Source organism: Balaenoptera physalus (genome assembly GCF_965194825.1).
Source record: "Balaenoptera physalus genome assembly, chromosome: 4".
In the NCBI taxonomy this organism is placed as follows: Eukaryota; Metazoa; Chordata; class Mammalia; order Artiodactyla; family Balaenopteridae; genus Balaenoptera; species Balaenoptera physalus.
In genome coordinates this window covers 33,232,180-33,255,885 of record NC_138891.1, presented here as the reverse complement: position 1 = coordinate 33,255,885, position 23,706 = coordinate 33,232,180, and the positions used below count along the sequence as shown (strand labels likewise).

Genomic DNA, 23,706 nt, shown 5'->3' with positions numbered 1-23,706 from the left:
TTAGCTTTCTTTTGTTCCTAAATTTCACGATATCCAGTTTCATGACATAATTTTCATCTAATTAAAGCTGAATAGATCAAAACCACGTGACTCAATTATCTACAACTTTGTGTTGTCAATTACTATTGAATCTAAGCCTGTTGTCATAATAACACTTGGAAATACCCAGTAACACAGAAGTAAAGATGAGCGGGAGGCTTGGCCCCCAGGACTGCTTGTTCACGTGTGGGAATTAACATCAAGTATCAGGCAAGCCATCTTCCAGAGTAGCTTTTATCTGGGCTGTACACTGAGAAAAGGAAAAGTCAAAGGAATGTGCAGTGGGCAAGGAATTTTAGATTTCTATAAAACCTCCCTGTGGGATTTGTCTTTATGACCAATTTGATGGAAAGTTTGATAAAATTTTGCCTTAAAGGACATTTTAATACAGTTTTTAAGCAAGTATGGTAAAAGCTAACACATCTCAAATTAGTAGTTCTCTAAGACCTACTCTTGGCACAAATGGAAAAGAGAGAAAGATTCACTGGGGGTGAGGTGCAGAAGGCAAGCCAATGCCTAAAATACCTACTGCTGTCCAGAAGCCAGACCAGACAGGAAGGACAGTGGCCAGGAAAACAGAAGGTTTGAGAGACAAGGAAGTAGTAGAGAGAGCAAACAGCGGGCCTCACCTTGTAATGGAAACTGTGACCATAGCAGGAGTGGAAAGCTGGAGTTATTTTCACATTTAGATAAGTGTAATGAAGGGAAAACACTAGAAGCGTCTCTTACCAAATTTAGGCGGAGCTGCAATGCCTCGTGCATCATCTGTCTTGCTTTTATGTCATCTTGGTACCGTTCTTCTCTCCAATTACTTAAAATCTAAATCAGAAAATGAATGAAAACAACCCCCAAAACTTGTTTTCCCTGTTAAATTTGATTTTTCTCATATTTAAAGTTAAATGGAGTTTTTTTTACTGACAGTCAAAAACAACTTCTTAGTTTAATAAATTAAAAACTAAGGGGAAAATAAAATTTTGCTTTCCTCCCCTTCCTCCAGGCAGACAGAAATCTGGCTATTTCTTTGTTTGGTATCTAATTACATACCCTGTTAAGAAAAATCTTATCTAATTACATATCCTGTTACTAAGGCTTAGAAAATGCTTGAGAGGGTCATCAAGTTGAGCATTAACAAAAATAAAGATTATTTTTAAAATGCATCATTAAACTGGTCTTATAAAGATAAGTATAAAGATAAAGACAGATAGAATTACATTTTATATCAGTCTTGTCCTATATTTCTAGGGACATGCTGTGAATCCTAGCAAAAGTATTATTCTGATGTTTCATTGAAGGCTTGCTAGTTTATAAACTTGTCTTCCTTGAAAAAGATATTGTAACCTATTTTGAAAAATATGACACCTTGGACATCAGTGGCATATCAATTTATTAAGTAACTGCTTCCTCACTGATTCAGACAAATGTTGGGAAGGGAAGGGTTGCTAAGCGAAGGCAAACCACAAGTGGGGAACACCCAGAATCAGATGATATAAGCAAAAAAAAACCAAACAAACCCATACTGCCAGGCTCGGAAATACGGCACCTAATGAGAATCATCTCAAAAGAGCTGAAATGAGTCATATGCAGAAGTAGCTGAGCCCAAGAGATGACTTGTAAGTACACTTCATGGTAAAAGGAGACCACTTCCCAAATCTCATCAAAAGATACGGATGAACCTCCCCCAAGGCAGGTGAAGGGTACAAGGCAGTTAACAAAACACACAAGCTGTCATGGAGCTGACATTCTGATAGCAGGACAAATACAAATAAGTGGAACAAGTGGTATGAACCAGGGCAAGGGGATAGAGAATGATTGTGGTCCTACTTTTAGAGAGTGATTGGGGGGGGGCGGGGGGAGGACTAAGGAGGTGACATCTGAGCAGAGACCTGAGGAACTGAGGGACTGGCCATGCTAATAACTTCCAGGGAAGGGGAGAAAACACGCAACGGCTCTGCAATAAGAATTTGCTTGGCAAGTTCAAGGAACAGTAAAATGGTCTCTGCGTACAGAATGGAGTGAGCAAGGCCATGACGGGCAGGAGACAAGGTAGAGGTGGGAGCCAGTGCCCAATCATGGAGGGCCATATAAGCCTAGACTGGGAAGTTTTATTCTAGGTATAGTAAGAAACACTGCAGCATTTTGGGCACTGGAAAAACATGTGGTTTACACTTAAAAAGGATCACTCTGGCTGCTGTCTAGAGAATAAGTCTCACATATCCAAAAGGTAGCGGATGACAAGAGGACCAAATGAGTTAAGTGTCTTGTTCATGTTCATCCAGTACCGTACAAGAAGACACGGTGTCACAGAATCACAGTCCCACGGGAGGTCTCCATTAGATGCTACCACAGGATAAAACATTCCCTATAACCAAATCTACCCACTCTGCTCCATTCTATATTTTCTAATTCCATTTTGATCACTCAGTTTCCATGCGGTACACAGAATATAAGTGCTCTGAATAGTGACCAGGAGAACTGTGATTGGTGGAAAGGCAAAGTCCAAAGTCTTTGTAAATGAACCAAAATGCCTTCTGATTTATAAATGAATATCTTGTGCACTTGACCAGCATCAGTCTGGCTCTCGCAGTAAAACTGAGTTTCTGAACCTACATAGCTCAAGCTGAGACCCTGCCTGCTACGTGGAAGCCCAGCAGAGGAACTGGAGAGAGGTCCCTTTGTCATACTGTCCCCATGTCCCCTGCGACACAGATTGCTCCAGGACCTCTCCCATGAGGCAGGGTCAGGAGAGGAGCAGATATGACAAAATTATGTGCAATCTGCAAAATGCTACTTTTATAGTCTATAGACATTCACCCAACACATAATTAATATTATACTATTGTTAATCTCATGGTGACTAGAACGCCAGGTAGGAGAACGGGGCATGAATGGTGTTTGCCTGCTTCTAATCAAAACATGTTGTGCCCTTATTTTAAGGGCGGTATTTGAGTTTAAGCTCAGTATTTGAAAGGAAAACAAATGAATGCCGTTAGGAAAACACCTGCCTGGCTCAATATTCTACTGTACTTTACCTGGTTAACTTGATTCTGCAGAGACGTTAGGAGCCCTTCTCGTTGTTCATCTTGTCCCTTAAGGCAGGTAAGGACCAGTGAGAGGAATGGTTGTTGACTCAAAAGAGACATACTGCAAAGGAAGTAATAATAGCAGATCTAGTTAGGAAGAAAGGATTACTTCATGTGCAACACTGATGTCTTGTCCTCGGGTTATTGGCTCTTATTTATTTTACTGTTAGAAAAGGGAGGGGAGTAGTAAACAGCCAGGACTGCTTGAAAAGTTAAATCATATCTCTAACTAATATGGTTAAAAGTCACTGTAATACTTCTAAATAATTTAATATGTTCCCTTGCCCTCGAAGGAACTCGCCAACTAGCATAAATTCATACTGCATACGCGTGTGTCGGGGGGGGGGGGCAGGCAGAAGAGGATGTGTAGTTTCTATCAGTAAACTGAATTTAAAGATACACATCAGGAGGAATATCACTTCATACACAGAATAAAATGAAAAAAATTTTAAACTTCTCTTACACAATATTCGTATTTTAGGGTCCAGGAGATAGGCCTATACAACTGTTCTGCTTGCTTTGTTTTTCAGCACATTTCTCAAGACCAAATAGCTGGGTATGGGTAGAGCTAAGTAAGGTGAGCACTGAGGTCTGAGGACTCCGAAACCAGAACGCTTGCTAGTGAGCTAGTGCACAGGCTAGGGCACTGCCACATCCCACAGGCTTGACTTGTAAAGTGGTTTTAAGACACCTGATAAAAAATTCCATTTTAAATTGTCATCTTAGTATTATTTCTTCCATGACCAGGAACAACTGACAAAGCATACTGATAAACTTAACTTTGCCACACCGGAAAGGAAAATTTCTTAAAATGAGATCGAGGTCAAAATATTTCAATCTGCTTCATCTTAACACCAGCAGAGCTGAGAGAGGCTCACTTGGGAAGAGCCATCTTCAAACTCTGACACACCATCTCTGCTCCCTGTGGGAAGTGTGGCAATGTACATGCCATCACTCATTAGCAAATCGACTTTGAGAATTAAAATTGAGTCATCTGGTTGATTACTAAATACTGGCAAAGATGACAAAACAACCAAACAGCATACACGCAAAGCTAGGTCAACACCAAAAGGTATCAATACTTCAGTTAAGAAAGGAGAGCACAGACTCAGAGGCCAGACCACCTGGGTTTCAACCCCAGCTTTACACCTCCTTAGCTGTGTGTCTTTGAGAAATTTACTTAACCTTTCAGTGCCTCTGTTTCTTCATCTTTTAAAAAGGATATAATGAGAGCACCTATCACATATGATTGCTGTTAAGATGTTCACGTATGTGTATAATGAGTTTTATACAGAGGTTGGCATTTCATAAGGGCTCAGTAAATGGCAGCTACTAAAAAATATTACTGATTAGGGGGGCAAGAAACCTGTATGTTCAGAATTTTTGTTTTTCAATGTTAGGAATTTCCTTTTACTCCCGGGGCACTAAATTCATCATGGTTTCACATTAGAGTGTGCTTATGTTCCTTCTCAGGAACATGGTCAGTTTTCCAATAAAGTTACTTGAAACCTTTTCTAGGGCATAAAGTTTAAAAAACATTCAACTTGGAGGCTTATAAGTTAATATCTAGTCTAGAACAAGAGTCCTAAATGTTAAAAAGATTAGTAACTATTTCAGGGTCCAGCATGACAGAATCATAAATTATTCTATGAAATTTAAGCATAAGTACCTAAATAACAAGAAAAACAACAACAACAAAAAAGCTATTGAATACAGGGACCAAGTGGATATCCAGATTTGATTCAGCAGGTCTGAAGTCAGTATTTTTAATAGTGTAGCAGTGATTAGGGTACACAGGCAGAACTGAGAGCTAGTGCACTAAATATTATAATCTGGGATCTTTGCGGAACAGAGATTTGCCTAACAGAATAGTCTCAATTCCATATAAAGATGAAATTTCAATGGGCTCTGAGTACAATGAGCATGTACATCTGTAGAATATTGGATTTTCTCGACTGTTCTTTAAATTCTCACATAGAAACACATCTTCCAGACGTACCTTTTCTGTTTTTGTCTGTCTCTTTCCTTTTTTGAAGAAGAACCCAAGTGCTGTCCCTTCTCCAGCTCCTCCCCAGCAGCTTTCAACACTCTTCCCTGCACAGAAGTCGGCAGCCTAGCAATTAGGGGGGCTACCAGCCACACGCCCCTGCGTTCAGAGGAACTAAAATCAGAAGAAGATGTTATACCCAAGGAGGCATCCTTTTTCTCTGCTCTCATGGTTCTAACAGAAACTCCAGAGCATAACTTTTATGCACAAGACACAGATTATTCTAACATTCCCCCTTTTACTCCTAGACTATCTTTCCTCTTGCCAAATACCAGACATTTGCACACACTTTTCAGTCGTGCTTATGGAAAGCAATAAAAGGTGGGGTTCTGAGAGGATACTATTAACTGAACTTTTTTTTAAATCTAGAAAAGTGTTTTTCTATGATTCTGGCTCTCTGAGCAGTAACAGTCCTTTTGTCTAACAAGCGATACACTTTTCTGTTATGGTTAAAATATGAAATGTTCTGATTATGTTTAAGCATGTAAATAACCAATTTTTAAAGGTTCAAAATTCACTAGTTATACTTTACACCTAAATGATGAAATACAAGTCTATCTGCCTTTTGTGATTATCATTTGAGCAAAACTGCCAATTAATAAAGATGGCAGAAAGAGTGTTTATTAGAAATAGACATATTAGGAATACCATGGAATAGAGCAGCCTCAGGGGACACTAGAGAAATTCTTCTGTCCTGAATGTCATCTGTGGTCCCAAGGAGTCGGGGCTTGCTCAACCTACTATTTAGAACACTAAGATATCACCCACCCCAGCAGCGTGGCCCTTTAACATATTAAATAATGATAACGAACACTTACAAGTAATCATTTTCTTCACAATCCTGCAGCTTTATGAAAAAAATAACTGCATTATGCGAATAAAATGCACGGTTACATGTGAAAAATTAATGATAGCCTCATAAAACTACAGAAAAAAATACCTTAGAAATGTCTTTATTCCATTCTGTCTTGTGCTACTCGTATCGGTACTTCCAATCCCGTTTGGGTTGAAGAGGCCCATACCCGAATTAGAAGAGTTATTGTTAAGGTCAGCCGACTGCTGGAATACCTCTATTGTTGCCTTGGCAATATTGTCCAGTAGGTTGTTCATTTCAGCCACCGAACCAGAGCCCTGGAGTTAGACGTGAGAAAACCAGCACGCATGTGTTTTACTTTATCCTCAAACACCAACGTGGTTTTGCTTTTCATAAAATTTTATACACATACACGCTTTCAATATATACTCACAGGGTCCTTCAAGCACTGTTTGATCATTAACTGAAGTTCCAGCCAGGACTGCCTCAGTGTCCACTGCTCAAGATTCTGGGGAAAATGGAGTTAACACATTAAGAATATTGAACATGTTTTAAAATATAATAATTCCTTGCACTATTCTCTTTCTCAAGAAACAGAGGAATGATCACACACAATAAAGGGATTTATATGAATCAAAAGGCTTCCATTACATATTACATATGTAATTACACATTACATATTACACTACTATTACATATGCTCATTATAGACACAAAGAAATAAATAGGAACATTAAAATAATGTGCCTTACTCAGCTAGGCACTGTAAATGAATAAGACAAACATTTCTTCTCCCAAAATCTATCTAACCAACCACATAAAAAAATGATTTCGATATTTTTTAAATAATATACTTAAGACAGTCCCTCTACAAAGCTTATTTCTCATGTAAACACAGTACTGACTTAACATATCAATATTTATATAATGGTTATATACAATTTGCAGTATCTGTACTACCCAGCAATAAAGTGTGGCAATTACACAAAACAGAAAATTGGGGGAATAAAAATCCCAATTTTTCAAATCCCAAAAAAAGAATTAATTGAAGTTAAGAATTACTTAGCAATGACCAAAAAAAAAAAAAAAGAGGCGCAGTAACTCTTGCTATAAACACAAAGAATATGTCAAATGACAAAAACACAGTCTTTACACTATTATCGCTCACCTGAAGAATGCGTTTAATGTGCTGTCTTTGTAGGTTGTCCCCCTCTGTACATTCTTTAATGCCGTGAGGATAACAGATCAGCTGCAATAATTTCTGTGCTTGCATATTTGAGAGCACAGGGTCCAAAATAAGTTCTTTGTCTGTGCATAATCTTTCAGGTTCTTTTAAGCAATGTTCTCCTACCCATTCCTAAAAATAATGCGGCAGTTATATTGACAGGCAGAGACTTTCAATATGTATATGTAATATGTACTAAACTCATGGTGCACAATAGAAAGCGGACGGGAATCTTCCAATTTAAAAAATATTAGATGGAAAAAGTGGGAGGGAAAAGGCTTACAAGCAAATTTTCTAGTATTTTGACTTCTTAAAAATACAAAGTAGAATCTTGGTTACAGAAAATTTTTAAAAAGGAATGTAAAAAAAGAAATATGCAAAAAATAAAGTGGGGGAAGAAAAAGCTAAATAAAGAAAATACCGGTATGTGTTTTCAGTCAGAGAATAAGGCCTTGCTCTAAGTAATGTTTTGTAATCATTTTTTTAACTTGCTATATAACAGTAGTGATTCTATATTATAATATGTATTCTTCATTTTTATGGAATGCACTATAATATATTCCACTGAATAGATAGGACATAGTATAACATTTAGAAAATTGTCTTCCTTTTTGGATATCATTATGAATAATGTTACCATTGTAAATAAATATTTGTGCACATCTATTCTCTGTACAATTATTTTCTTAGGATAATTTCATAGAAGTGCAATTGCTGGGTCAAGGAGGATAGCAAAAATTTAAGGCTATTGATGCATATGGCTAATTGACCTCTGGGGAGTTTCCACCCAATTAAACTTCTTTTAAACAGCTTTTCTTCATCATTTTTTCAAAGGCAAATTCTTGTACTAAATGGGGTACGAAATCATCAGAAGTACTAGAGCCAAATTTGAACCCAGATATGTTTCTGATGAAACCTGTTTCTTAACCACTTCATCAGTGGCTCAATGCTGGCTGTCCGTTAAAATCACTTGGGGAGTTTGTTAAACTTCCAAACCCAGGCCCCATATCAGAGCAATTATATCAATCTCAGGTAATGCTGCCCAGATATCAGCAATTTTTTAAGCATCAAAATTTTTTTTAAACTCTCCAGGTGACTCCAATGTGTACCCACAGTTAGAAACCAATGCACAGCTCAGTACACTCTCAACATCTATATGACTAATAGCTAACTTTTACCATGGTTACAGTATACCTTAAGAAAAACATGACCCTGTCAACATTATATCTATAGCAAAGTGAAAAAGAGTATATATGGTAGGCCTTTTTATAGACGGAAGAAGAATTTAATAAAAAATGGAAAGAAAAACCAGAAGTAATGAAATTGATCACCTAGGGCAGGGAGGAACCCAGGGTAGAAAAGATGAGGGAGGGAGATGTACATCTCTCTGAATACACACTACTGCTCATTGACCTTTGGAAGTATGTTACTCTAAAGACAGAGCTAGGATAGAAAAAGAAATCTAAACTGGACACAAACAAAACCAAATGAAATCAACTCTATTTCAAGTGAATAACATATCCACACTGAAAGAGAAAGGTCAAATAACTTTCTAACATAATACTGTAAACCCTTAGGGAAAAAAGAGCTACAAACAAATCCTCAACTCCTTTTAGTAGGCTCGTTTTTCATAGTGGTATAGGTGTAGCAATTCTGAAACTACTTCAGGTGTTTTGTAGAATTCAACCAATGAGTAAATGGTTGATATTATTGGTAGCCAGGGTTCTTACTGTGGAAGAAGGCGGTATTAATATGGAATGAGGGAATGCAAACAAAAATTTGTGCAGTTTGATTGGAATTGGAGGTATCGGTATAAACTCATGATTATACACACACACATTTATGTACATGGATGTTTTTTTCCCCCTAGATCTGTCTGCTGAAAGGGCCTAGAAGCAATGAACACACATTGCGCATAGCAATAAGCACACATAGTGCTCGGATCTTGGTTTCTAAATACCATCCTCTACTAAATGGAACCAGGGTTCCATGAAGGAATGAGTAATTCCAGGTCTGGGGCAGGGAAAGTATAAGATAGGCCAGAAAGTAAGAAAATATTTGTTATTTAAAAAAAAAAAAGAGAGAGAGAGACGTGTCAAAATAACACAAGAGCCAGCATGAAAAGATTGATTCACACTGGACAAATGTGGGATAATTTGAACATGAAAATAACTGAGGACAGTATATTATAACCTATATGAAAACAAAAAATGAATGAGTGGAAGGAAGGGAGGGAGGGAGGAAAAGGGTAGGCTCTTCCTAGAGTAGAATGCAAACTGATAAATGTGGAGGGAGTGGAAGAGTTGGGAAAAGCCATTTTGCAACCATGGTAGTAAAGACTGGTGTGGACAAGGATCAAAATGGATGCTGTATGTGAGGTGGGGGAGTTTGATGAGGAACAGAAAACTTGCACCGTCTCACAGTGTCTCCCCAAAATTGTTTATTAACTGCAAGGGAAAAAGCAATAACTATACAATAGAAAAATCAAAAAACCATACAATGGAAGGCTTCCCTGGTGGCACAGTGGTTGAGAATCCACCTGCCAATGCAGGGACACGGGTTCGAGCCCTGGTCCGGGAAGATCCCACATGCCGCGGAGCAGCTGGTCCCGTGAGCCACAACTACTGAGCCTGCGCGTCTGGAGCCTGTGCTCCGCAACAAGAGAGGCCGCGATAGTGAGAGGCCCGCGCACCGCGATGAAGAGTGGCCCCCACTCGCCGCAACTAGAGAAAGCCCTCACACAGAAACAAAGACCCAACACAGCCATGAATAAATAAATAAATTAAAAAAAAAAAAAAAAAAAGGCTTTCAGCTGCTGACTATTTAAAAAAAACCATACAATGGAGACAACTTGATCAAAATTAACATCTCCAACGCGGTGCAAATGAAGCTCATGTGCCTTCAGATGTGATTACCTGAGAAGAACATAACATACTTCTACAGTATCCTGGCCAGGAAAGCGTAATCTGAAGCTAATCTACAGGAAACTTCAGACAAAGCCAATACTGGGACAATTGACAAAACGGGAATGTGGCCTATAGATGAGCAAAAATTACCACACCAATGTTACATTTCCTTACTTTTGATAACTGTATTTTGGTTATGTTAATAAATGCTGAAATATTAAAAAGTAAAGAAGAATAATGTATGCCATCTACTCGCAAATGGTTCAGTAAAAAGAAAAAAATTAAAAAGTATTCGAGGCCACATTCACATACACAATAGAATTATGAAGCAAATGTGGTAAAATGTAAAAAATTACCGAATCCGTATAAAGGGCATACTAGAGTTCTTTATAATTATTACAACTTTTCAGCAAATTTGAAATTATTTCAAAATAAAGTTAGCAGGAAAAAGAGGACCACATATGTACAAGTTTCCTACAATATTGGGCATTTCTCTTCAAAGAACAGTTACATACTCAAAGCTAAAGGCAAATTAAATCTGAAGAATACCTGTTGACAGATAGTCCTCAGTACATATCTAGCATATTCTCTTAAATTGGCAGTTTCTATGGAAATGCTTTTCCCACAGGATTTTGAATTTTGTGAGGCAGTCCAGATATCATCAGCATTCCCATCACGTCGTAAACCCCTCATGGTGAAGTCGTCATTCTTTAAAGAGCTGACATTGTTACTGCCAATTTTGGCATCTCCTAAATAACAGAATCACAAAAGCAAAATCATAGACGTTCAAAATATTGCCAAATATTTGGGAAATAAATGAGGCAAGCATTCAGGGATTTAAAATATATGAATGGGATCATCATTGCACAGTCAGTTGTTCAGCAATAGAGAGAAGGGATTGAGAGAGTAAATGCTAGAACCCTGAGAAGTTTCATCAGACATGGGAAAAAAAACCAACCAAACAAACAAAAAAAAACATGTTCAAGACTCATTCTTTATTTCGTTTACAGAATTAAGTATGCTTTCACCAAACTTGGAAAGGCCATTATGAATCACACTTAATAATCACAGAACATTGATTTCACCGATATTTCAAGCATGAACGTATTCAAATTCATTTGACTTATAGACAAGGAAAAAATGGGTTACTCACCCTTCTAGATGTCCCTTTTCCATTTCTTCTCTTACAATGACTTATTTTCTATCCATAGGTCAAGAGAAAAGTTTTGCCTTAGCCCACCTTACTAGCAACTTCTTGACAAGAGAGATTTATTTCCCTGGGAATGGAAAAGGGCAATGCACACTAAGGAAGCCCTGGAAAACAGGGCATTCATTGAATAACCCATGTCTTTCACTTTCCTCTCTGTAAACATCCAAATTAGAAAACCTCACCTGATCAACCTCTAATACACTCAATAAAACGAAGCTCAGGAAAGTGTTTTCCTCATTACAAAGTTCTGGGGCCGGGGAGGGGAACTGAGCAGAATGGTTGAATAGCTGGAAATAAGAAATCTTCTCTAGCCATGAAAGACAAGTAACTGTCATATTTTAAAAGTGAGAAATTAATATAATTTGGTAATAAAGATTGCCGAATGACACCAGAGCCTCCAAACTCTTGCCTGTTTACCCACAGGATCATAAGCGTTGAACAGGAAAAATTCCTGGAACCAACAAATGAGTTTAGATGAGGCCCTCACTGCTTCACTGTAAGTGAAACCAAGGCCGGGTCAGTGCAAAAAGCCTTTTAAAACCCACAGGTCAACCAAGAAAAAGTTTTGACTCTGCTGAAAAAATTTCAGAAAATCAGAATTGCTTAGTGAATATTTGCTTATAAAATCATAAGAGGAGGGGAGGAATAAATAATACATTTCAACTCATCAATATCTTATCACGTATTATACATTTCTCATTCAAATACTCATACAAAAAGCACCAAGTTCACTCCACTCACAGACGTTTATTTAATTCAACAGAGCTCTTCAGGAGCTGAAACAAAGACCAAATTCTACATGTACCAACATTTAGCATGCTTTTTCCAACCTTAGGTGTTATAAACAACTATTTCCACACCTTGAGGTAAACTACTACAGAAATTAGAAACCAAATTCTATAAAACTACCCTATCTCCCTAACTCAGAATAGATCCTAGTGGACAGGACTTGAGAGAACATTGAGAATGACATGGTGAGGTAGATAAAACTGCAAAAACAAAACAAAGAAACAAACACCTCTGCCAGTCCTAGTCTAGGAGATCCTCATTCAGTTTAGATGTTAGGATGACAGAGAAGGTCTGGAAGGCTGTGCCAGAACCTTCTGTAATGGTAGAGACAATAGAACAAACACAGTGTTCAGGGACTGCCTGGTCCAAGGGTCTGCTGACATTCAACTAGCCTGATCCTGACTTCTCAGACCTGAAGAACCCTCCCTTGCTTAGGAAGCTGTAAAATCTACCAAGAACTGGGGCCAATTAAAAAGGTCAAGGAAAGGCAATCAAAGAAAAATAAACAGGTGATTATGCATTGTGATTAAAATATGGTTATCTGGATATTTAAAGAGGTTGGCAAATTGTACTTGGGATTAGACCAGTCCTACAAATCAAGGGGATAATGTCTAGATGGGACGCGTCTTGGTTTCTGCCATTAAAATGTCTATCACTTATGCATTCACACTTCCAACATTAGTGTATGGAAAACCTACTATTTAGTTTCTCTCATGGGCATTAGAGATACCACAGCAAAAATGTGAGTCCCTGACTTCATGGTACGTACATGTATTTATTAAATAGAATTGACCAGCCAGCTTTCCTTTCAAACGTAATCAGAGTAGAGAAATCTGACTGAAATGAGCATTTAATGTTGGCTGTACAATATTACAAGCTCAGAGGAGAGGGTGTGGCCCTCCGTGTGGTTCTACCTTTCCCTTTCTACTACAAAGCCCATGGGCATTGCAAAAGGAATGTGTGTGTGTGTGTGTGTGTGTGTGTGTGTGTGTGTGTGTGTGTGTGTGTGTTAAGGCGAACTTTTAGTAGTTTGTTTTATGAAAACCCTGTTACGCTTCCTCATCATCACCGAATAACACTTCTCAAGCAGGAGTATAAAGGGTCAGGGTATATTCTAAAACATGTTTAAGATTCATCTAAAACAATTCCTATCCACTCAGTAATTTTAGTTCCAGTCAAAGGAAGCTCCCTTGGAACATCAGAGACAACTTTTGTCTAGTCAAGAACATAAGCGGGGGGCTTCCCTGGTGGCGCAGTGGTTAAGAATCCGCCTGCCAATGCAGGGGACACGGGTTCGAGCCCTGGTCCGGGAAGATCCCACATGCCGCGGAGCAACTAAGCCCGTGTGCCGCAACTACTGAGCCTGCGCTCTAGAGCCCACGAGCCACAACTACTGAAGCCTGTGTGCCACAACTACTGAAGCCCGCGCGCCTAGAGCCTGTGCTCTGCAACAAGAGAAGCCACCACAATGAGAAGCCTGCGCCCCGCAACAAAGAGTAGCCCCCGCTCACTGCAACTAGAGAAAGCCCGCGGGCAGCAGCAAAGACCCAATGCAGCCAAAAATTAAATAAATGAATAAATAAATTTAAAAAAAAAAAAAAAAAAAAAAAGAACATAAGCGGGTGCCCAAAGTTGAAATTAGGCAGTGTGAATTCAAGACTTCCTAATCTTTCAAATCCTAAATGATTTATAGGATAAAAATGTCTTAAGGTATTGCACTGTAAATGAACAGAAAAGACAATACTACTACTCCTGGAGAATATATATCAATAAAGATATAAGGATGTCTTGGACATTACAAATTAAATGAAAACAAATGTGTGATATCCAATATTGATTTATCAACAGTATCAATATCATTGCAATTATCACCTCATTCATGAAAAAACTAAGGCAGATGGACATAAACTTGTCTAGGGTCACAATGGAAGCAGAATAACTAAGATTAAAACCCAGATTTTCTGGTGTTCTAGTCCTAGAAAATAATATGAAATTTAAACCTTTAGATAGATTACCAAATCAACTGTGTCCATCACAAAGTGTGACTTCTGCCAACAAATGAAGTCAAAACAACCCTGTGGGTCTAAGGATCTATATTACATCAGAATGAGACATCGTGCAGTTAAAATGCCACAAAAAAAGGATTATATTTAAATTCCCCCAAAACTGTAGATAAGGGACAGACTCCTCAGAGTCCGACTGAACATGAACTTGGAAAACGCCAACTAATTTTTCCAGGAGAACAAACAAACAAAAAAATGTTTCTAATAATATTAATTAGAGTTAAACCTGAATACAAATTATTTTGTCTCAGTTTCTGGTGATTAACCAAGCTGAGTGCCAGGACAGTCTTACCAAGCATCATAATTGCTTTTAAGACAGCAAACACCGCTCCCACTTCAATGCTGTTGTGAGCAGCGGCTAAGAGGTGTCTATCACAGGACGATCTTATTCCGGGAAAAGGTTTGCCTATGAGGAAAACAACAAACCTTTAATAGTCTCATCCCCATCATTAACCATCTTTTGTAACCATTTACAGTCAGCAGGGCCTTTCATTGTCAGACTGTGGGCGCTTAATTGCTATTAGCTAGCTTTAATTGATGCTTCATGGATTCACTAAGAAACACTGCCAGTACTCCTTACTTAACCTTTTCTTTTTAAATATTAAGACAATGGTGTTGCTCTTTAGAGAGATGTATCAAAAAAATTAGGAGGAATTTTATCCACTTCTGCTGACTGTCTCACACACACACACACACGCAGAAATGATCTTTAGGAACAGAATGCAGTAACACCCCTAGAATTCTTACCTTATTCCTTTCACCTTAGTAAAAGAATAAACGTATCACCATTGCCCTAAGCTGCTCTGGTGTGTTTCATAAGCAACACACACAGTATGTTGGAGGATCATGCTGCCCACCAGCTTGGCTTGGCTGAGGAGAAGAGGTATTTTTATTGTTTATTAACTCTTGATGTGAGTTTCTCAATACATCCTGATATTACATACATGAAAGGTGCTGACAGCCCCCTCAATGGCCATACCCCATGCCTTCATCACCTCAAAGCAAGCCCACCAAAATCAGGAAGGAAATTACAGAATGGACAGCCTACTTGGTCAATTTAAGCATATGGCTCCAAATGAAAGCGTCATCAGAGACATTTCAGCTGTCAGCTCACCGGTTGCTTGAGGTAATAGGCAGGCCTGGGGAGCTCGGAAGAGATGAAGTAGGAGTCGGCATGTCATTCTCGCCCCAGGCTCCGCGTCTGCATCCCCACAAGCTAGGAGAGAGGGGTTTTAAAAGCAAGTTTTCTAACATATTCAAGAACACGTCTTCCACATTTCTATTATGCTAAATTTTCTGGAATAATTTAAATAAATGCCGCTTACGGTAAAAAGTAAGACACTGTCTATGCTTTTCTGAGAAACCTGAATCCTTTCTTAAAAACAAGTACTGAAAGTGTCGTTTCCAACCTCGTCCATTGGGACCCATGTGACTTTGTTTGCAATGACTATTACAAATTCTACCATCTCTACCTTGATGCCATATCACTGGCCAACGCATGTTCCCTTAAATTCTGTCTTTTTCACTGCCTTTTAATAGTTAGAAACCACTGCACCAAGACAACAATGAAATAACCAACGCCGTTCTTGGGTGCAGCCTTACCTGCGGCTAGGAGAGAGGGAAGAGCGACGTGTTGCACGACGTCCTCCAGGGAGAAACACTGTCGTGCTATCAGAATAGCAATGAAAGTAGCTAATGAATCATGGAATGAAAGGTCACTCACCTTCAAGAAAAACATTGACACGTTTTAATACCTAACACCCTTTTAAGTAACATCTAAGATTAATATCTAAGAGAATGTAGGCAATACGAATAAGACGTCAAATCCCAAAATGAACCGGTAGAGTGAAATAATTTATAATTATTACCCTCTAGGCCTCCTTCTACTTTATAAGACAAAGAATGAGGTCTACCCACACCCCCAATGCTTTAAGAAGATACTAAGCTTTAGCTTGAGTATGTGTAACTGAAAAACAAAACAATAGAACAGCAAAATCAAGAAATCCCTAAAAGATGCAGCATAAATAAGCCTTTTTAGCAGAATGCAGTATAATCTAGCGTTGCAGGGTAAGACCATTAGGAAGCAACAGAAAACAAGGAGGTTCCCCTAATTGAAAAACAAGCCTTATTAATGTTCTAGAGTTCCTTTTGGGAATAACCAATAACGATTTTGTAATATAATTAAATCACTTTTAAAAACAACTTTGAAAATTCTCACCCGACTCCTAAATTTAAAGAAGAAAGAGTGAAGGTGAGTGAGACAGAGAATGAAAGAGGAGAGAGAGGAGGAAAATTAATTCATTCAGAGTGGAAACCTCTACCCTTTACAGACCTCACAAGACACTGACAGAAAATAATAAGAAAAACAGCTGTAATAGCAGCCTCCACATTAAGTTGTCCTATATGCCAGTGACTATGGTTAGAGATTTACAAAGATCACCTCATTTAAGGGCACACCACTGTGAGGTTCATACTATTATTAATTCCAACTTTACAAATGAGGGAACAAGCAGAGGTAAAGTGAAACAAAAAACAACCGAGAGATTAAGGAACTCCGTTAAAGATAAAAATTTGGGTCTTTTTCTGTCTGGAAGAGCAGGTCACAGATATGAGTTTTACATCTTAGGTGCCCACAGAATGGAGTAGGACTGTCCACCTGGTCTTCAGATACCAGCACTAGGAAATAAACCTTCAACGGGGAGCCAGTTTTTAAAATGTATAAAGTTCTTCTATACATGAGATATACTAATATGCAACACAAATTACTGCAAGAAGTGATGGAAGTGATAGGCAGAAATAAAGAATCCAGATGGATTTTTAAGAAATTCACACACCACGGATGCAATATGATATCTGAGGATATCTGTGATCCCTAAAGGATATCTCTTCATAAGCTTCCAGACACAATCACTAAGGAAGACTGGACACCCCTCTGAATCTGAGCCTGGATGTCCTGATCCCACACAACAGAACCTATACTCTTAGATGGCTTTTTTTTCGTTCTAAGAAAACAAACTGGTTGCCTTCAGAATGTCAACTGCTTCAGTTAAATTACGTCCTATGCCATGAGGAACCCAAGGCACTTGGTAAAAACTATGAACAAACCACTCTGAGGAGACCATATACAAGAAATCTCAGCTAACAACAAGGAAACTCTTGGCATCTCCACTCTAGATCAGGCTGTCTATTTTATTTTGATTTTTTTCCCCTTTCTTTATTCTTGGCAACCACACTCTGGTTTATTGCTTTCAGGGAGAGAAAGAAAAAATAATTTACAATATTTCAGTTAATAGTTGAGTCAACTAAAAAAAATTACTAAGTAAATATTTAATTGCACAGTTGAGTTTTTAAATGAAAAAGAAAACTTACATCTACTGTGCAAAGTACATCATTAAACCCCCAGACGTGGTTTGAAGAACAACAAAGAGCCTTCAGGACTCCCAGCCATTCTGAACTGAGAACAGTGCAGCAGGCCGTCAGCTCGGAGGAGAAATTGGCTATGTCATTAATCCTAGAAAGAAGAAAAAGAATATAGAAGAAAGTAACAAAAGAGAAATACTCACATATGATAAACTTAATGAACACATAATTTCAATATCATCAAACATGGCGTTCATTTCTTAGATTCAAGGATGTAATAAAAATCCACTTGTCAAATAACCTAGTAGAACCTGGAGCAGAAGGGAAAGGAAATGTCTTCAAATGGTTTTTATTGGTTTGGCCAAAAAGTTCATTCAGTTAATGAATACGTTGCTCAATAAAGTTCTGGGAGAAAATGAAAAATGTATCTTTTATCTTTACTTGAAACCGAATGAACTTTTTGAGCAAGCCAATATTTAATGCTGTTGAGCAACAAACAATAACCAGTATAGATGTCAATTAACATATTTTTAGTTCTGTGAACAAATCTGACCTATAAATTCACATTTTTAAGGGCATCAAAAAAATTAAAAGGTCGGTCTAAATCCAGTGTTTTCAAAATCTGTGTCTTTTTCGTTTGTATTTTTGTTATATATGTTTTTGAAAACGTATCAGATAACAGATTATATCTAGAGCCTCTCACACCAGATCAATAAGCCAGGTTCAGAAAATCATGGAATAGAGCAGAGGTAAATTCAGGAATACAATAAGATTTAAAAACAAACAAACAAAAGCCAAATGTCTGCTTAGGCAATTATTAAAGCCCTTAATTTCAGAGGAGCAGCCATGCAACAACTGTGGGGTTAATCGTGAATCCCAGCTCACCTTCCAGCATCCTGGTGGCCCATACATACATTCATGAGTGTGTTGCAGACGAAGCTGTAGCGATTGGCCGCATTGTCACTAAGGATCTTGCCCAGCATTGAGTAGTTGATGCTACGGGTTGAGGGATTCTCAATAAAATCCATCATGAAGTCTGGATCCCATCGCAAGTTAGAATTTGCAGGAATCACATTATTATATATGGTTTGCTTTACTTTTGAACAGGCACTACTGAGGTTACAAGAAGAAGAGTTAAAAGACAAAACAAAACTAAAATAACTAGAAAGGTATTTCATTTAAGGACAGATTAAATGGCAGCTGTAATGTATTCCTAGAGAAGGTTCGCATTATGGGTTCTTGATTCCAACTTCCTAATAATCGGCACCGGACACAGTGCTTGGAATGTGCTAGTTCAACAGTTACTGAATGGGTGGAAGAACAAAACAAGAATAAGACATCTGGGTACTAATCTTAATTATTTTCTAAGTCTTTTCTATATTTTACATGCTTTAAAAAATAAAAGAATCTACTATGGCTTCCAACAACTGTCTCTGAACAGTGGTTGGAAAGTGCTATTACTTAAGAATAATAAAAATGGATTGGATTACACATCAGGAACAACTCGGTGTTTTAGTCCTAATCATTCATCCTGTAAAGTGATTCCTCTCGGTACAGAGTATCCAGGGGGGTTCATGTGCCACGGCTACTCTGGGCACCATGGTACAGCTGAGAAAGAGAGGCTCACTTCCTGCCCTCAAGAAGCTTAAATTCTAGTAAGGGGATATGGGGAATACATACATTCTATGAGAGTACAGAAACTATTACATTGTTCCTAAAAATTTATGACCCTGTACTTCTCAGCAGTATCTAGAGTTTTTTAAGAGCCAGGTCTACCACATTCAGAGTTACATCTGAAGAAAATGCAGAATATTATAAATTTATAAAGGGAATTAGAAAGCATCCCCTCTAATCCTGCTCTGCAGATGAGACCAAAGGATGACCTGATTTCAAAGCTCAGATTCCATGTACACTTCGCGATTCTTGCCCACTTGCTGTGGATAACAAATCCATAAGCCACAATTCACCTTCTCTATTCAAGAGTTCTTTTAAGCAGCAGAGACCCTTTTCCTTTTAGATTAAGTTTTGGCAGCAAATTTATTTGTGATCAAGGCGACACATGTCCTAGTCTTATGCGCCTACATAAACAGTAGCCAGGAATGATTTCCTCAAAAATGAAAAGACATACAGACTCTTCACCCTAAGCTGTTAACATTGACAACTGCTTTAAGAAAACTGAGATTGTTCAGTTCAGTGTTTACCAAAATGTGACTTTAGACTTCCTCCTTCAGAATCACCTCTGGGGCATTTGTTAAAAATAAAAGACTCCTGGGCCTCACTGCAGGTGTACTGAATTTGTATGCTTAAAAAGCAGTCCCAGGTAAAACTAAGTACCAAATATGCGTGGGAAGCACTGGGCCAAGAGAGAGGACTAAAGCCACCCACTAAATGGCACCAAGTACAATCTTCTACACTCTTTTTCTTCGCAAACAACTTATATAAAAACTTGTCAGGGGTTGCTGAAGGATACAAGTTTGCAATCTGAAGTCATGACCTATTCAAAATGACAATTATATAGTTCCCAGTTTTTAAAAAAATCTCCCTTTTCCCTGTCTTAACCCTGCCAGGCTGCATATATTCTCACTTAGCAATAGTTCTTAATTTGTTTCACTTTCCCACTAAAAATGAAACAAAAACAAATTTTGCTCTCTGCCGGTTCCCTCCCTAATACCAGGTCCCTGGTTTCCTCCACCTCCCAATACTCTGAGTCTTTAAGGAAACAGAGTTCTGCAAATAGCAAAGCAGTATCTCTTTTTATTCAACTTTCCATTTATTTCTAACAATCTACCCCTGTCTGTCTTTAGAAACCAAAAGAATTCTGCTTTTCTTTCTTAATTTTTATAAGAGTCAGCCTCACTTTTCGATTAGTATAGAGACTTCTCTCAAGTTGATGCCCTCCTACCTCCTCTGGCAGTTTATCTGAACTCTGTGGTTCATGGTGAAGTCTCGTGCCCCTTCACTTCTAGGCTTCATATTTCACTTATTACACTCTTTCCAGATGAGCTCTAGGTTTTAGTGAAATGTTAGCTGCCATCTAGGTCACTCTCAAATTCTTAGCACTCTCTGTTGCAGGCGTATATGGAGTTTAAAAAACCCCAAACCAAAACCAAACAAACAGAAACTCAGACATTTTTCTTCTGAAACTGCATGTATAAGAAAAACCTGATAGAGTAATGAAAGAAACACACACCTTGAGGCCAAAATGACTTATGTTCAAATCCAGGCTTTATCATTTATTAACTTATAATGAGGAACAGTCATTTGCTGATAGGAAAAATCATTTCTACTTCCTGGGGTTGTTGGGAGGATTAAAGATCTTGATGGAAATAACCCACCATAGTGCCTGGCACAAAGCAGCAGCTCAGTCAGAAGCAGACCTGACTAGTGCTCTATTTTCTCCAAATATGATTCTTACACAACTTTATAGATGACGTTTCCGATCTAATCCTTAAAACTGGTTTATTAGTATACAAACAGAAGTCTCTGCATATCTAGCTTCTGTTTGACCATTTTTCGTAATCCCAAGCTACAAATAATGCCTGACTTTAAGGTTTCCTGAGAGAAACGCAGTTCTCTTCCATGGCTTAATCCAGGAAACTTTAGACGGGTAACCCCTTGTGAAGCGCCATGGTGCTGATGTTAAGTAGCCCCTCAGCTCATGGCTGGTCTCCTAAATCTCCACACAGCCAGTGTGCATTACTTGAATGAACTCATTTAATATGCTTCACCACGCTGCAGGAGCATTAGAGGTCAAATATACCCAACTGTGGCTTCCTTGGGAAATTCACACGGCTGTCGCAAGAACTGAGTCTTGTATGAGAACGCTCTCTGAAAACTGTAAACTGAAACTGAAAGCGCTCTGTAAAGTAATAGAAGAACAAGGGGTATTATTATTACAACGTTTCTGTGCAAAGATGGTTCCTAAGACCCACTCAGACATTCCCTAAGGGATTATTCTGAAACCTAATTCATTTCATAAAGAACATACTTTCACATTTTTCCTTATCAATACCATTAAAAATATCATGGTTTGTGATTTGGTATATATCATTCTTTAAGCAGATTTTTTTTTTTTTTTTCAGTGCCTACTATAAGCCAGACACTCTTCAAGGTACTGGGATAGAGCAATGAAGAAACTAGAGAAAGTTTCTGCTCTCATGAAGCTTACATTCTAGAAAGGAGCCAGACCATAAATAAATACATAATGTATGAAATGGGGAGGGGCAAAGTGCTAAAGTTCAGAGAATGACGGAGACCGGGGGGAGGGGCTATTTCCAGTGGGGTGGTCAGGGAGATAGAGCCCTGAACGAACTGTGTGAGGGAGCGTCGCGAGAGAGGTGACAGCAAGTGCAAAAGCCCCAAGGTGGGAGTGTGCTTCGAGTCTTGGGAGACCAATACGGAGGTCCATGTGATTAGAATGGACAGAGAGAAAGTGGTGGAAGACAGGACTGCATCCAGTAGATCCTAAAGGCTAGGTAAGGACTTTGAATTCTATTCTGAGTAGATATGAGAAGCCACTGGAAAACTTCAAGTTATTCTAGTTTCAAAAGGATAACTTTTGAAGACATGTTGAGAATACACTTAAGAGAGTCAAGGGTGCAAGCAGAGAAACGAGTTAGAAGGACACTACGATGGTCCAACCAAGAGAGGAGCACGGTGGTAGTTGCCAAGCAATGAAGAGTGGTCAGATTCTAGATGTACCTGGAAGGCAGAGTTCATAGGATTTACGAACAAGCTGGATGCAAGATACAAGACAGCAAAGAAAACTGTAATTGACTATTCTTTCCTTGCCTGCTTCCAGATTCCAAATTTATTTTGCCAGCTATTACTGTCTCCTTCCCTCCCCCAACTTACAGTTAATCATCTAAATTTCCTCAAACACCATTACGGAAGTACAGAGTCTCCAGCACCTGTCTACCTGTCGCGGGTACAAGTGCTAAGACGCAGAGAATGACAGGGAGTCAGAGATGTTCTGTGAAGTAGGAAGTTCAAGGAGTCAGAGAAGCAAATGCAGGGAGAAAGTAGGTGCGCAAACAGTGGGGAGACAATGTTCCAAGGGAGGTAACAGCAACTGCAAAATACAGAACGTTTTCTCTTATATCAAAACTGCAATCAGAGCTAAACATGCATAGTGATTTGGAATAGGAGGTTACAGCTACAATGAAAGATAATTCAATAGGAATTCTGGCAGATATAATTAGGATTAACTTTCATTATTCAAAAGGATGACAATTTGGTACACAAACAAATATAGGCACAATCCTATTCCTATTCTTTTGACTTTCTTCTACCCACCTGAAGAGGTCTCCAAATTTACTTCTGAGGTGGCTACATGACACATAGAGATCGTAGAGGTAGGCTAAGATGCATCTTTCTGGGGAAGAACATTCTGAGGGGTTCACCACATGCTTTACCACACCACACAATCTGAGGAGAAAAATATATGAAGAAATGAGACACTTTGCTAATATATGTTACCGCTTGGATCTTTTAGAGTGAGAATGTGTCCATGTATTATTCAAGTAAGAAAAAAGATACCAGATTGTTAACACTAATCATTATACCAAGTAAATAACTGCATAAAATATCAGTTTTCTATTATGATATTGAAACACTAAATATTTTTTTAACACTTCAGAAATGCCATTAACATTAAGAAATGAAAGAAATTCCACCATACAGAAGATATGTAGGGAGGAATCCACCAATAAAGTTGCTGTGACTAGGACACAAAAGTTGTAGGAGAGAATCTCTCATCAGTAAGAAGACTGACAAATTCCAGAAATTTGCAAAGGGCCCCATGTCCACTATGTAAAAGGGCAATTTCTTCGTATCAGTAAGTCTGGGAAATCTATTTTCAAGACCATGAGCTGGTTCTGGCATGAACTCGAAGAATTCATGGTTTGAGGTCACGTTCTCCTTGTTTTTCCAAACTAGAAACAAATTTATTTTAGTTTATCTGAATAAGAACTTAAAACCCCTTCTTTTTAGTGACATTCTCCATAAGACTTGCGGTTCAGAAGTACCACTACTACTCCAATTCCCCAGATCAGAAAGATGGCCTCTTGGGCCACAATTCATACAAAACAAAAGTTCATACCACACAGAAGTAAACACTAGTGGTCCATCCACCTATCTGTGAGTCTGATTCCACTGTCACCTTGCATTCTGTT

General features: G+C 38.5%; 1 protein-coding gene across 3 annotated transcripts in view; it reads right to left on the bottom strand.

Moving 5' to 3' along the window:
• Positions 1-23,706, bottom strand: part of MED12L (mediator complex subunit 12L) — a 318,558-nt gene that overhangs the window by 42,450 nt on the left and 252,402 nt on the right. For all 3 annotated transcript variants that reach the window (XM_082459512.1, XM_082459513.1, XM_082459514.1), the window contains 13 exons: positions 22,829-22,960; positions 18,419-18,646; positions 17,543-17,684; positions 15,776-15,896; positions 15,288-15,389; positions 14,466-14,579; positions 10,661-10,860; positions 7,149-7,337; positions 6,414-6,488; positions 6,107-6,297; positions 5,119-5,280; positions 3,069-3,180; positions 769-858 (listed from right to left, as the gene is read on the bottom strand). In XM_082459512.1, the coding sequence (XP_082315638.1) occupies positions 769-858; positions 3,069-3,180; positions 5,119-5,280; positions 6,107-6,297; positions 6,414-6,488; positions 7,149-7,337; positions 10,661-10,860; positions 14,466-14,579; positions 15,288-15,389; positions 15,776-15,896; positions 17,543-17,684; positions 18,419-18,646; positions 22,829-22,960 (1,858 nt within the window). The remainder of the gene's footprint in view (positions 1-768; positions 859-3,068; positions 3,181-5,118; positions 5,281-6,106; positions 6,298-6,413; positions 6,489-7,148; positions 7,338-10,660; positions 10,861-14,465; positions 14,580-15,287; positions 15,390-15,775; positions 15,897-17,542; positions 17,685-18,418; positions 18,647-22,828; positions 22,961-23,706) is intronic.